This window comes from Dipodomys ordii, unplaced genomic scaffold, assembly GCF_000151885.1.
Source record: "Dipodomys ordii isolate 6190 unplaced genomic scaffold, Dord_2.0 Scaffold70, whole genome shotgun sequence".
Classification (NCBI taxonomy): Eukaryota; Metazoa; Chordata; class Mammalia; order Rodentia; family Heteromyidae; genus Dipodomys; species Dipodomys ordii.
In genome coordinates, this window is record NW_012267286.1 from 11,156,878 (window position 1) to 11,172,458 (window position 15,581).

At 37.9% G+C, this 15,581-nt stretch overlaps 1 protein-coding gene across 1 annotated transcript in view; it reads left to right on the forward strand.

Annotated features, from left to right (window-relative positions):
- Nucleotides 1–13,635, forward strand: part of Ppp3ca (protein phosphatase 3, catalytic subunit, alpha isozyme) — a 249,709-nt gene extending 236,074 nt beyond the window's left edge. The window contains exons 11-12 of the mRNA XM_013023790.1: nt 4,112–4,209; nt 10,939–13,635. Coding sequence (XP_012879244.1) covers nt 4,112–4,209; nt 10,939–11,135 — 295 coding nt within the window. The 3' untranslated portion in view covers nt 11,136–13,635. The remainder of the gene's footprint in view (nt 1–4,111; nt 4,210–10,938) is intronic.
- The last annotated feature ends 1,946 nt before the right edge of the window (nt 13,636–15,581 follow it).

Genomic DNA, 15,581 nt, shown 5'->3' on the forward strand with positions numbered 1-15,581 from the left:
CTCAGCTGTGGCATTGCATGGAAGAAGTCCTTATCTCTCCTGAATGCAATCAGTGTTGGTGAAGAAGCTGACACCAGAGGCGTGCCATGAAGAACGGGCTGGCTTCCAGTAGGTAGGATTCCAGTAGTGAAGGCATTGCTGGAAGAGGAGAAGTCATCAGGAGTACAATCACAAGGTCCTAGGAGCAATGCCAGTTGCATCTTTTTATTAGGTGCTTGTTAAGTGCCAGGTGCTGAAGCCTGTGGTACACACACTGAACAGTAATCCACATAGCTAAGTTAGAAGGTTGAGGTGACCTACCTTTAGAGTGAGGAAGTGGAGGGGGGCTGAGCAGTGCGCCAAACATAGGTGGGGAGCAACACTAATGGGAGTCCTACTCAAAAGTGAGCTAGCTAGTCAAATAGGATTCTAAGTAGTGCTAGTAGTCTAGGAATGAATTCTAAATTTCTAATTTTAAAACAGTCTACGTTAGTAAGACCATGAAACAGAGTGAGGATTCTAGTTTAAAGCTGAGGTCTTGATACTAAAATATGCTTAATATTTCTGTGTGGGGAGCAATGAGGAGTTGTGGAATAATATTTACAAAGCCAAACGGCATGCTCAAACTCATTCTTTGGTATATATGCTAAAGACAGGTATAGATGCTAAAGCCAGGATGAACATTGGCTAGACGACAATGTTTTGGTAGCAGGAGGAGCATTTAAGAAGCTCCTGAAGGCAATCAAGAAAAATGTGGAGCCAGCCACCTGTGGCTCACGCCTATAATCCTCCAGAGGCTAAGATCTGAGGATCATGGTTCAAAGCCAGCCCTGGCAGGAAAGACCATGAGACTCTTATCTCCAATAAACCACCAGAAAACCAGAAGTGGCTCTGTGTCTCAAGTGGTAGGGCACTAACCTTGTGCTGAAGAGCTGAGGGACAGAGCCCAGGCCCAGAGTTCAAGCCCCATGACTGACAACAAAAGAAAAAAAGAAAAATGTGGCACCAGGCTATGGAAGGAAGAATGCAAAGGAAGGGCCCCCTAGGTGGGATTTGGGAAGGTACAGGTTATAAACGTAGGAGATGATGAGGAAGGAATGTGGATGATTGCACACGTTTCTCAGGTACAGCTTTGGAGCATACTCCTTATGTGTTAGAAATCTTTAACATTATAAGGGAACCAGAAAACTGTCTTCTGGCATCCCTTGGGCCTACATAGAAGCATAGAAGGCTTCTGTTTCAGAATGAACAGTTTTCAGAAGCTACAGGTAGGAGGAGCAGAAACCAACTCTTTGTCAGATGTGCGAGCTGCGTAGCATTTGGGGGCTCACTGCCATGTTACTGTGAGTTTAAACGTGGGCTCTGAACAGCAGCGGGAGCATTTTATGGAGTTGAGCCGACTCCATGGTGCGTGTGAGCACTGGAACTCACCCTGGCCTCAGCACTTTGAAGGGCAGTTTTCTGGATTAGTGAGCTATTCAGTGTCATTTGAAACATTTCTCTTTTTTAATATTTTTTATTGTCAAGATACTGTACAGAGAGAGGGGTTACAGTTGCATGAGTAAGGTAATGAGTACATCTCCTATCGAGCATTGTTACCCTCCTTGAAACATTTCTTCACTGTTAAAATCAGCCCTGAATGGATTCCATCATTGCTGCAGGAACACTTACCTATGTAAGGAGTGATGAGCCGTCTGGACAGTGCAAGGAAAGGCCTTCAGAGCACAGAGTACTGCTAAGGACAAGATGGAAGGGGAGACAGAGAATAGAACTCCAGAGGGGTGCTTCCTTGTAGGTATAGAAGCAAAGCCTCCTCTGTGATTTTTAAATTTTCTAGAAAGCACAATAAAAGAGATAGAAGCCACTGAACACAAACACCCAGAACTTAATCATGTCAGCATATGATTAATGAAACATGTATTGAGGAGATATTTCCCATCCTTAAATTTCATCGAAAGTCTTCAAAATCTGGTCTTTCATTCCCACGTACAACACTTCTCAACTCAGATGAACTGCATTTCTAGTGGATAAGAGCTGTGTGTGGCTGGGGTGGAGATGAAGAGGAGAGATCAGTCATGAGGCTGAGAAGAACAGGAAAGAAGAAGAACAGAGAAGTGATTAAACCTGGGACTAGAAGGTTTTGGAGAAGGAGGGGTGGTGAAAAGCACTGCACAGAGAGGAGTTTGAATGAGAACTCTGCAGGACTGATTGGTAGTTGGAAACCTTTGAGAACATGGCTACTGTTTGAGGTTGGGCCAGGAGCCATAGTTGAGGGGAGTAAGAAACACCTGTGAATGAGAGAAGGAAAGGAGGCTAGGAAAAAGAGAAATGAAGTTGGGCACAGGTGGCTCACACCTGTAATCCTAGCAACTCAGGAGACTGAGATCTAAGGATCACAGTTCCAAGCCAGCCCAGGAAGGAAAGTCTATGAGAATCTTATCTTCAAATAAACCACCAGAAAACCAGAAATGGTGCTATGGCTCAAAAGTGGAATTCCATTTCCTCATCTATAAAGCACACCGATAACTATAGAATTTTTTTGAGGACTAAGTGATCAATAGTCTGTAAAATATGAGCAAGAAGATGGTCCTTTTGTTGTTGTTGTTGGTTGTGAAGCTTGAACTCAGGGTGTGGGGGTTGTCCCTGAGCTTTTTCGCTCAGGGCTAGTGCTTTACAACTTTGAGCCACAGCACCATTTCTGGTTTTCTACTGTGGAACCTGATACAAATTTTATCTTTCATCTTTTGTGAGAGAACCCATCAAAAAGTTTTGAACAGGACAGGGACAAGATGTGACATTGGTATGAAAAGGCTCATTCTGATTGCTTATACTCAGAATAGTATGGGAGAAGAAAAGCTATTTGGAAGCTATTGAAGTCCAGGAAAGAGATACTAGTTGTGAGTAAAAGAAGGCAGTCACCAAAGACATTATGTGGTATGATGTCATTGTATGAAATGTCCAGAAGCAACAAAACTGCAGACAGTTGATTCAGAGTTATGTCTCCCCGAAGGAAATGGGGCATGATAGCTAATGGACACAGTTTCTTTGGGTGGTGATAAAATATTCTAAAAGTGATTGTAATGATGGTTGTACACTTCTATGAACTTGTAAGAAACCACTGTAAATAGGTGAGCTGTATACTATGTTGTGTCCATAAAGCTCTTTTCTAAATAAATAAATACATAGTAAATATGTAAGAATTAATAAGATGGTGAGAACATTTGGAGGCCAGAGGCATCAAGAGTTACTGGTGGAATGAATTTCGAATAAGGATATGAAGAATGTATGGTCCTTTGAACAATTAAAAGATGAAATTTCCAGTTGCTGAGTTAAAACAACACTGTTGGAAGCACGAGGTTTGAAGAGGAGTGCAGGAATTATTTTTCTGGTCATGTTAGAAATCCTCAAAAAGTTAAGCATCATAACTAGAGTATATGTTATGTACATGAATATTTAGATCTATGTATATGAGTGCACAGTGTAAACTTTTTCTACTTATGGAGGATTACAGTGTCTGCTTTGTGGAAAGATAGATTATTTCTATTTCATTGTTATTTAGTCCTAAGGCACTGTTAGCAAATAAAGTGGTTAACAATGTTAAATGACAATGTATATATATGTATATATATACATATATATAATTAAAATAATTATGTGGCTTGAAACAATTATAAAACAATTGTCATAGTGAATAATAAAATAATTTTATAGTAGCAAATTAGTAGGGAAAGTGCTTGGTGAAGAATAACAATCTTGATTTTCCCGCTCAAATCAAATCAGTTCTGCAGCTTGTTGCTAATCTTTGGCTGGTAAACATTCCTATGGCCTGCCCCATAGTGCAGCCTACTTTGCACACCTTAACCTGTCATAGCAGAATACCTGATTACAAAGCTACAGTTGTTTCCAGGATCTTTTATAAGCTGAAGAGACTGTTCCTCCACAGTTGTCAAGGGTGACTTTTATCACATCAGTCACATTGTGGAACATTATTTCTATTCAGCATATAAAAGGAGAGTATATTAGAAGCTTTTGTTTTAAAAAAAAAAAAAAAAGGAAAAGGAAAAGAGCTAGAGAGCATATAGAGGTAGCTGTGGATCTTAGATGCTAACTTCCTCCCCTTGGTGCCTTGCAGAGAAGAGAGTGAGAGTGTCCTGACTCTGAAGGGCTTGACCCCCACTGGCATGCTCCCCAGCGGAGTACTTTCTGGAGGGAAGCAAACCCTGCAAAGCGGTAAGCAGGCCCCTTGGTATGACCTTGCACCTGGAGCATCTCTTCGGCTAGTTGTGTCATTAGAGCCCTGATTTATTCATTCATTTAAGCTTTGTTTTGGTCTTCAGCTCTTCTTGACTGGAAGAAGGGCTGAAACCTTTGCACATCAGTTTGATCAGTCCTGTCCAACAGAGTAGCACTTTCATTCACTGCAATGTAACCTTCGTTCTTAACGCCATCCCTCATTTACATATTGGTCCACATTTTCAGGATTCCTGTAGGTTGCCTACATGCACAACAGTTTTGGAAACTTGGAACCAGTCAGTTCCTGAGACATAACCTTTTAGAAACCTTGAGATGATCAAAACTGGTCATGTAGATAGTTGACAAAATGCACATGTACACACACACACACACACACACACACACACACTATCACACTATACATCCATAACTAGATTTTATCGCAGAACCAAAGATTACAAAAAAGGTTAGTTTCATTTTCCATTTAAGAGAAATTTGGAATAATATGACTTTTTTTCTCATTATATTAGTCCACAATCAAAGAGGAAACTGAGTAGAACTACATTTTATTATTAAAAAAGAATATCTTATGATAGAAGCTTTGTATTAAAACCATAACTTTCTAGACAAGTGCTGTCCAATATAACTTTTTGTGATGAAAATTTTTGATATCTGGACAGAAGCTCCTCATATTTGAAGCATTGGTATATATATAGGTTATACAACTAAAAAGCTGTTCTTTTAATATTTCCTAAATGTCATTAAAATTAAACTTAATTTAAATAACCACATGGTCAGTGGAAATCACTTGTTATTTTTGCTTTGTTATCAATTTTAATTATTATTTGAGTATAATTTCAATAATATGCAAATTTTTCTAGTAGATGTTAGAGGAAAAATGTTTAGACAAACATACACTCAACATTTTTTAAACAATCTCAGCCTCATGTGTATTTTCCTATATCATTCCTAGATCATGTTCATATGTTCTCTTCTCTCCCTGTCCTTCATCCTAGAAGAGTCTGGTATTTTTACGCTTTCATTCTTTAGACATTTCTTCTACATGAAAAATAATGATTAATCTCATGAATGTGGTGTTGCTAAATGATTCCATTGAAGCGCCATCACATTATTTATTTTGAGATGAATTTATTCCAATATTTCTGAAATTTCACAAAAATTCCAAAAAAATAAAATAAAGAACAGTAGGAAAGTACATAGTATTGAATTAAGTTCTTCCTTTAAATTTATAACTAGAAATCATTTTATTCACTTTATCAAACAAACATCTTCTCCCCAAATAAATATGCTGTCATTAAAACATTAAATTTGTATGCCCAAAAGGCACCTCTGCCTAATTGATTGAAATCTACCATTTCTGATAATCACATTTTAAGGCCCAACAAGTGTATTATCAGAAACTATGGGCCTCATTTGATTTAGAAGGAGACATTGATTAGTGGGTGGTCCTTATTTCTAATGTCAGTGCTGGAATGGTTCTGAATTTTTTGCTTTTCTTTTACGTTTAAGTTACTTAAGTTCTTGTAATTCTTTGTTTCGTCTTTGGATTGTCACCAGTATTTTTAGCTTCAGTTACTCAGTTTTCTTTTATTTCTCGTGGATATGTTGGTTTGTGTTATTTTTGTGTTAGACTTACACATACTTAGACAGGCAAAAGACAAGTAGGCCAGAACCTCATTTGTCTGAGAATCTGAAAACTTACTATGTATTTTAAGGCACCATATATGGATGCAACTTCACAATTTATATCTGCCCCTTTCAGTTTGAATGAGGAGAAACCACCCAGAGCTTTGCCATTTAGCCCTTCTTCTCCATGGAGGTGAATATTGTCTACTTTCATCATAAAGAATCTAGAATGCATCTCAACAGCAGTGCAGATTTGACACATACTTTCATTTTGAAACCTTAAATTGTAGAGAAAATCAACATCAAGGGGTAGAATTTTAATATTAAACATTTTGGAGTTATGGAAAAGTTTTACATTTAATCATAAATTTTTAGCATTTAATTAAGGAAATATCAACTAAAAGAATCTGACACCTGTACAGTAACAGGATACATCCTAACCTTATTAGAAGAGCTGTTGATCAATCACTGTGCTTTTAACATTGTGCCTGTAAAATACACAGTTTCCGGGCTGGGAAGGTGGCTCAGCGGTAGAGTGCTTGCCTTGCATGCATGAGGCCCTGGGTTCGATTCCTCAGCACCACATAAGCAAAAAGAAAAACAGCTGGAAGTGGCTCAAGTGGTAGAGCGCTAGCCTTGAGCTGAAGAGCTGAGGGACAGCGCCCAGGCACAAAGTTCAGGCCCCACGACCGGACCCCCCCCCCCAAAAAAATACACAGTTTCCCTATGTTCATTTGCAGCTTCCTGTGTGAAATTCATGGTTCTGGCTGCCTGTTCTTTAAAAAATTGATGACAAGGCAGCTGCTACTGTGTTCCCACATGATTTATGATATTTTAACAACTTCACTCCTCAAAATGCCATTTCAATAAGAATAAAAAAACAAAAACAGATTTTAAATTGGTCTATCTATCTGACTAAAGAACTAGACTGTATTATTCCCTTCCTTTTTTCTTTCTTCTTCACCATTGTACCACTGCCCAACTCTAAATAAATGTTACATGCTTTGTTGAGGTAGAAACATGGATTTATCTTCCTTTAAACTTGTATCTCCCTGCTTTCTGATTCCAGTAGGAGATGCTTTATTTAGTATTAAATAATGTGAATTATCCTAGTGACATCATGGTTCTAAGTGCTACCATTTTGTCTGGCACTTTTAAACACTTAAGTTAAGCCTAGCAAAGGTTTCATACTGTTCTGTGAGTCAGAAAGGTAGTTTAGGTTTACATAATCCATTATCCAATCTCATCCACACCACAGAAAGCTTTCCTGAGTGTTTTCCTACATTGGTTTTTACTTTGTTGTTTTTATTTTGCTCATACAACAATCAGAGCAGTTCATTCAGATAGATTGTCCCAGATCATTAAATATATATATATATTCAGCTTGTCCTCGTGTGTGTGTGTGTGTGTGTGTGTGTGTGTGTGTGTGTGTGTGTGTGTGGTGTTTTCTTTCTTTTGAGCATTTGTATTTTGTTGTCTGAATCCAGAATCCAGCACTTACAGGAACTATTGGTTCCCTTAGCTTCTTCGAGCGTCACTGATTTGTTCTAAGAGTTTAAAAGAAAAAAAAAATTCCTCTGCTCATTTTTCTCATTCATTTTGCACCCCCTTTCTTCTCTTCAGCTACTGTTGAGGCTATTGAGGCTGATGAAGGTAAATTGGCCAGTCCCCTTTCTGTTGTACCTGCAACAGATAAGGGCTCTGCTGGGTGTATTCATTTATTTATTTATTTTTATTTATTTATTTATTTTTGCTGTAGCTTGTACAGAGTGTGTGGGTGTTGGGCTAACAGTTGTGGCTCAGTATTAACCAAAATGTTCTTGCTTTAAAGGGGAAAATGTCCTTCTATGGTTTGTTTGTTTGTTTTTTTTTCCCTTAAAGCTATGTTTGACTTCTGTATACCATGAACCTAGTACAATCACAGAAAACAAAAGTAATGATAATCACGGAAATGACGTGGGGGTGGGGGTTTTGGAAGCTGCTTTGACAAATAACATGTAAAACAATATGCTTTGAGCTGAACCATGTCCCTCCTTAGATCACTGGCAGGCATCAGTGAGAAGGAAAGCAGAAAAGTAGCTTGATGAATGCTATTGTTTAGAAGTTTGTAGCTCCCTCCCCTCTGGGAAAAAAAAAAAAAAAAGAAAAAAAAGTTTATTTTTCATAGTGCTTTCTTGTAGCTCAACATCAATTTATGTCTCTAAAAAATACTCCAACATGAGACACATGTAGAGCGATAAACCGTTCTTTTAGTCTGATTAATTTTAATCTATTGGTATTGTAGGTCAGTTAATTCATAAGAAATCTAAAAGTATCTAGTGGCTATGGAAATGGCCAGTTGTAAGAATAGTGAATATCAAACAGTCACTTAATAATTAGCATTTGCCAGGTGCCTATTTTTTGTATTAAGCACCTTACTAGAGAAATCAAGAATGTTTGACCATCTCCAGCCATGTCCTAGAACTGTTCAAAAACAAGAGACTTGATTCTTTAGTGAAAACTTTTTACTTGATTTTTTTTTTCAAAATACTTACGGTCCAGCACCCATGGCTTATGCCTGTAATCCTAGCTACTAAGGAGGCTGAGACCTGGAGAATAAAAATTTCAAGCCAGCCAAAGCTGAAAAATCTAAGAGACTTCACCTCCAAAATAACCAGCAAAAAATAGGGCTGGAGGTGTGACTCCCATGATTGAATGCCAGCTGAGTGTAGCAAGCCGAGCAAGCACAGGTCTCTTATTTCAAACCTTAATACCACAAAAATATTCATAATAATAGTACACAGTTGTATGAGAACTGCGTATATCAAAATAGTTTTTAATATTATATGTATACCATACCCTCTGGAAATTTAAAAATAATAATAATTTGAAGTTCCCCTTTAAAACAAAATTTTCCAGTTGTATTTTGTTCTTGCAGATAACTTTTTTATTTTTCCCAAAATTGTATGCATATGGTCCTTTGGTATGATGTGAAAAAAGTGCCACTTTAGACTTACAATTTGCTCATGATTTGGATATGGTAGGGGAAACGACAGCAAATGTAAGAGAAAAATACAACTGCTTCCTAAATAGCAGCGCACATGCTGCTATTTATGTGGGAATTCTCTATTCCTCTTGGCAAATTCTAATCTGCAGTGTGCATTCTTGTTGATAGTTTGGCTGTTTTCTGTGGTTTCTGTGACTCTGTGTTGTGTTGAGTATACTACCAATGTAAATTGCTAATACCCATTGTCTGACCAGCAACTACAGCAGAGCACATTCTTCCATTCCAGGATAAACAAAATGACTAGCAATGGAGCCCCATCCCAGAACTATCCATATCTAACTACATTTTTAATTTCTATTCTCCTACCCTATTGGCTTTTAAAACCTAGAGATTCCACTTTTTGTCATTTAAATTCACAAAAATGACTATAAATTGTAATGAGACAAAGTTCTTATATTTATTAATTCTGAAGAAATGATACAGTTGTTTAGCCAAAGAGTAGGGTACCACTTTGTGCTATTATTTTGTTCCTTAAAATAAATGAATTAGTTTTCAGGGTGGGTGCTCATAGACAGCTCTATTTATTATTTCTAAGTTGATTATTGAATTAACAGAAGAATTAAGAAGCTTTGCTTTGGGCCTTGGTCTTTCCCCATTTCCCCATCTTCTTCCTCTCATGGTTGACTAATCACCACTATGCTAACCTGTAAAATTCAGAGGGGGAAGCAATCTATTTCTCATTGTAATAATTATGAGCTTGTAAACAACTCTGTGTATCCTTTAAGAATCCCACCCATACTAATGGAAGGCACTGCACAATTGTGTGGGAATGGCTGGCAACGTTTCAGTTTGAAACTGCTTTAATGTTCTTCTTTTTAAAATTTTTATTAAACCAAATAAGGTAAGGCAGAAGGAAGTACTGTGAAATTATTTTTTAATTAGCCTTGGTGATGCAGCCTAATTCAGCACTGGTGATTGGCCCTTAATTATCTGCCTAGCCCTTCACAAGGAGTAAAACAAACTGATGTCATTGGTTCCCCGTTTGTGTGTCTTATTTTCACCTCATGGAATGGGGCAACCACTAAATTTCTTGGACAGATGCCTCACTTATATCTAAAGCACACTAAGGGGTTTTCTAGAATTTTTTTTTTAAATCAAGTATTACAACCACTTGAAGAATATCATGCTTTAATGAAGTAGTTTGGAGTAGTTATAAATCCTGTCCAATTCCTTTTTTTTTTCTAAAAATATGAAAAGCTTTTCCTTTAACCCCTCTGTGTGTCTCACTGGCTCTACCAAGAATGAATTTTTTCTTGATTTCAGGAGTCATGGGTACCAGAGGAACATGTTTGGCCTGTTTACTGCAAAAGGGCGCTCAGTGCTTCTCCACTTAGAGATCCCATATTGATTTCTGAGTTTCTTATAACTTGTCACCCACTCCATGTGCTTCCAAAGTAGAGGGGGGAAATAGAAATTCATCATTCCTTTTCTTTTTTGCTTTTTTTTTAATGGCATCATTGAGTTGTTTTGCAGAGGAGATCTGAGTTGGGGTTCTGTGGTGACATAGAAATGCCCAAGTGAATTCCTTTCTTGGCTCCTTTGCCTTCTGCTCTAAGCCTGTTGCTGGAGTTCTAGGGATAGCAGTCACCGTGATTCCACTGGATTTGTCATTACTAGCTCAATGGGAGAGTGATAATGAGTATATACTAGTCTGCCTAGGATAGGTGTTGAATGTGGTAACCATGGTAATAGTGTCGCCAACAATGGTGGTTCCAGGGACCTGACCTCTTTACATTATCCACTTTGGAATCCTTTGCTCTAAATGTTCACCGAGACGAGAGACTTGCTTTCACCTTAATGACTTCAAGAGGACACTTTGGTTGGCAAGAGACATTGGCTGTTTTCAAACCTTTGGTTATCTCCGAGTATGGTAAGGAGTCTGTTGTGTTGTGTTCAGGTCCCGTCTCTTGTTCTCCACTAAAGGAATCCCCACTCACTGCGAAGTCTCTCACATCACCCACACACCGCACCTGTGCCCTGTTTTTTTCCGTAGCTAACCCTGTCTCTCTCTTTCTTAATGATTTTCTGTTTAGCGATCAAAGGATTTTCACCACAACATAAGATCACTAGCTTCGAGGAAGCCAAGGGCTTAGACCGAATTAACGAGAGGATGCCACCTCGCAGAGACGCCCTGCCCTCTGATGCCAACCTTAACTCCATCAACAAGGCTCTCGCCTCAGAAACTAACGGCACGGACAGCAATGGCAGTAATAGCAGCAATATCCAGTGACCACTTCCTGTTCACTTTCTTCTTTTGTTTCCTTTTTTTGTTTTTTCTTTGAGCTGCAGGGCGTGAGTGGTATGGCTGCTGCCTATCAGCATTCGGATGTTCTTGCCTCTGATGGTAGCTTATTTGCTCTGGGGGCTAGGAATTGGATTCAGTTTACACTATCATTTAAAAAAACAAAGAGGGAGAGAGATAATAAACTATATTTTGGTGAGGGTGGTGATTACACACCTCTTTTGGGTATGCCTTTTAAAAAATGCTTATAGGGGGAAAAAATTTTTAAAAAGAAAGCTAACGCTAGTATAGACTGCAATGTTAGGGGAATGACCGAGTTTTCCTACTGCATTGAGGACTCCTAGATAGGTGAATGAAAAGCCTTTTATTCTGTTACTGGACATGAAAACTTTGTCTAATTTCTTACTATTGTACGTTTACAGTCGCAGCACTAAAAATGGATGATATCAACATTTTTAACAAAAATGATGTACAAACTAAATAAGGACTATTTATTGATAATGTTTTGCTACTCTTGTCAGACAATGGCTATAAACTGAATTAGGCAGTCTTAAAAAAAACAGAAAAAGAAAAAAAAAGAGAATGTTGCAGATTTGTTAAAATGCCAAAAAAAAAAAAAAAGGACAGTTTCATTTTAATTTTGTGCAGGTTCTGCTGAGCTCAGGTTTCTTTAGTATGCTTGAATGCCCTTTTCCTACATTACACTTATTAATTTGGCAGTGAATCTCTTTACTTTTCTTTTAAGTTTGAAAAAAAAACTGGAATAATTACACCTATCTTTTTTGCTGTTTATATTTAGGGGTTTTTGTTGATAAAATCAAGTCTTGGTTGTGGCTTGCTGAATTAAATATTTATGAGTGGTGCATTTTTAAGTATAGTGAACAAGACACCATGTTAAGTACAGTGATAAAGCATCTATATTCTGTAAAAAACAAAAAACAAAAAACAAAATCTGCCTATGCATGTTTTTTAAGAAAAAAAAATGGCTGTATTGGCCTGTATGGGACTGTAATGCGCTTAGTGGTCTGACATATACTGGAAATGTATGTATACTGGCGTTCTTTATATTCTCTAAAATGCTTAATGCCTTTGAAATTTTGTAATCAAAACAGCTTTGAAAAAAATCTAAAGGGGAAAGTATTCTTAAAAGTTTTTAACATAAGCTTGTCAGTGCACATATAGATGGTTAGCATGTTTAGCAAACCTTGTGAAATTTAAATAAGTTTGTAGTTACATGTGAAACTCTAAATGCATGGTAACTGTTTAACGTCATAATGGTTTAGTTACTTCGTTCTGTTCTGTCATGTGCCACAAAATATGTACTTTTTTCACTCTTTTCCCTTTGTATATCAGTTACGGGTTACAACTGGTTCATTCTGAAAACAACAACGACGACAAAAAAAAAGTCCATTCATATTTTTTAACAATTGTATAAGTGCCCAAGTAATTCACTACAGCCTAAAGCCTTGCCTTTGTAATTTGACTTCTGAAATGTTGGCGATCAAAGCATGCACTTGTAACAATGACAAAGAAAAAGCATTTTATATTACTACTCAATAAAATGTGCATGAACTTAAAAGAACTCTCACCCTTTCACTGAGTCTGCTGAAGGGATTTCTGCGTACAACTACCATGGCGGCCTCTAGTTGCTGGCCCACCACCGCTTGGCACAGTTATTTTCCCAGGCTCCTTTGTAAGGGCCTCGTGATCTGAGGCATGGTGCCGACTTCTGCTGTAAAAATCCTGGTGGGTTTGTGTCTCATATCAGATGACAGCAGTCTAGAGCAATTGCCATCTTCTGGCTCTCTCAAGTAGGAGAACCAGTTAAGAAACCTGAGCATTCCTTTTTATTGAACTTAAAAAATAATGATCAATTTGTTATCAGGTTGTTTCAGTTGTATTGGATGCCCTATATTGCTAAAACAAAAAAACAAACAAAAAAAAACGAACTAGGCTACAAAACATTTCCATCACAGGAGAGAGTTGTGCACTGTATTGATAATGAAGTTTGTATTTCTGTGCTTCACTAATATCTAATCACCCGGAGATTTAACATCCACCCAATTTCAGTTTATCTCTTAACATTGTTCATTTTAGTGCACTTTGTTTGTATAATAAAGTATGCCTGTTATAAAGTAATAAGAATATGGCAATTAGTGATAGAGTGTACCAAAACAAAGATGTTCTAGATATATTCTCTGACAAAGACTATCCCATGTTTATGCTAATGAATCTAAGCATTTTTTCCTGTGGATATTTTTCCATCGTAACATTAAAAAAAAAAAAAAGATATCCAAGGAAGATATTTAGATGCAACTTACTAGAATGATGTGAAAGAAAAGGTAATTCTGATACCAAGGTGTTTATTTTATTTCTTATAATGCAGAGAAAATATCCTGAAAAAAAAATCACTTTTTGGATTCCTTCCTTTTACAAATTGTGCTAAGGCAACTATGGCATAGAAATAAACATTTGACAATGAAATAAGCAGTTGCTGTGAGTATTGCTTGGTCTTTCTGGTCAGTGAGTAGGAAAGTAATACTGTGGTTTTGCCTGATACTTTTGTTTCATCAATATAGAAACAGAACTGATGTTATTTCTCCAAAGAGATATTACTTCAAATTTTCAGTTATGAGAAAAACTATTGAATCCTGAATTGCTTTTGCCACGTGTGTACTTATGCATACACACACACACACACAGCCTTATGTCCATTACCTTTGCCCACTTCAGATGATTTACTTTCTTCTCATCAGGTTCCAACTCACGATTGAATTTCCATCTGCCTTTCAAGGTTTAAGACCTAAATCTGCTTGACACTGGGTCAGTAGTTTTTCTTGTCTGCATTAAATGGCTTCCCCTTTCATTCTGTGTAGAAGAAAAAGAAAGAAAGAAAAATCTTGAGAGACAAAGCTTGTGTAGTGAGAGCCAAGTGAATGTCCTTGCCTATCCATTACATCATGACTTAGGGTAGCCATCCTAGCCAACATCTCCATGGCTTCATCACCACTGCGATGTAACAGTCCTCACCATTTTGTCCTAAAACATAGCCATGTGAGATAAGTTTCAGCATGCATTTTTTTCTGCCCAGAAATCAGGGCCCCAATGTGAAATGAACACCACAGATGGGATAATATGTCTGGTATTCCTTCCACGCGTGACACTTTCACTCCAGACTGAACATCTTGCTTAGTGGATCTCCCTGGCAGAGATTTCTCAGTTTGCCCTGCCTGTGTTCCACATTACTTCAAGATTGGGAGCCCCTGAGATCTCCAAAACTAAAGATAACTTCCTTTTCCCAGCGGTGTGGCCATCTACTCCATTCCTTCCTTCATCACATAAAAATGAAGCATTTGCTATGCTCCTCTCACTGTTCTTCCAGGTTCTTATTTTTCCCATTAAAAATGTCTAGCAATCTAGACAGCATATCGGTTTTCATTATGATGTTAAATGTCAGCATTCCATCTAACCGTGAGTCAGTGTCTGGCTTTAGACTGAGTGTACTTCCCTTTGCTCCATGGATATTCCTTTCGAATGTATTTTAAGGTAATGTTAACCAGAAAAGCCTCTGGTGAGGCCTTTCCATAATCAATTCACTTTTAAAAAATATACTGGTAGCAATGAGAAGAAAAAGGCAAGGAAGGAAATGGTGTATCTATTTCTAGTGACTGCATTTTCAAGAGGCAACATTGATTAAATAGGAATACCCATTGGAAAATGGAGACCCAGCAGGAAAGAGTTTAAGGAGAGGCCAAAATAACTTAAAAGATGAACAACAGGAGAGCTGGGAGCTATGCTATTGAGTAGTTACTCCAGAAAAATATGCCTGCATATCCTTAAGTAGAAGTAGAGAAGAAATAAGGTTACTTAACCACGAGTAAATGCATGGCCCTCTTCACCGGAAGTGTTAAAAAGCCTACCAGATTCAATCTAGTACCACAAACACAGTGAGATTGCATGGAAGGAACAATGGGCTGGGCAAGAAAGAAGGGATGTGGTGGAAGAGACTGACTGTCATCATAGAGACTGACTCAGATACTACCTAAATTACCTTTCCACAGGAAGACTCGAAATGCCCATTTAGCTATTCGATCATTTGAGAGAATGGAATTCTGTCCTCTAGAAACCTGCATTTATAGCCATGGGGTTTAGCTCCTCACCAACTACAGACTTGACATATTTGATCAGTAGTTTGGATTAGGGAATATTTCCTATCGTGTAATATTTGCATAGAATATTGTTGATCATTAGCTCATCTGCAGTCTGAAAGGCTTCAGATGTGTTTCAGTTATGTCAGCATTCAAAAAGTTTCAGAGTTTTTAATGTGTGGATTTTTTTTTTTTTGGGTCCGGTCATGGGGCCTGAACTCTGGGCCTGGGCGCTGTCCCTCAGCTCTTCAGCTCAAGGCTAGTGCTCTACCACTTGAGCCACAGC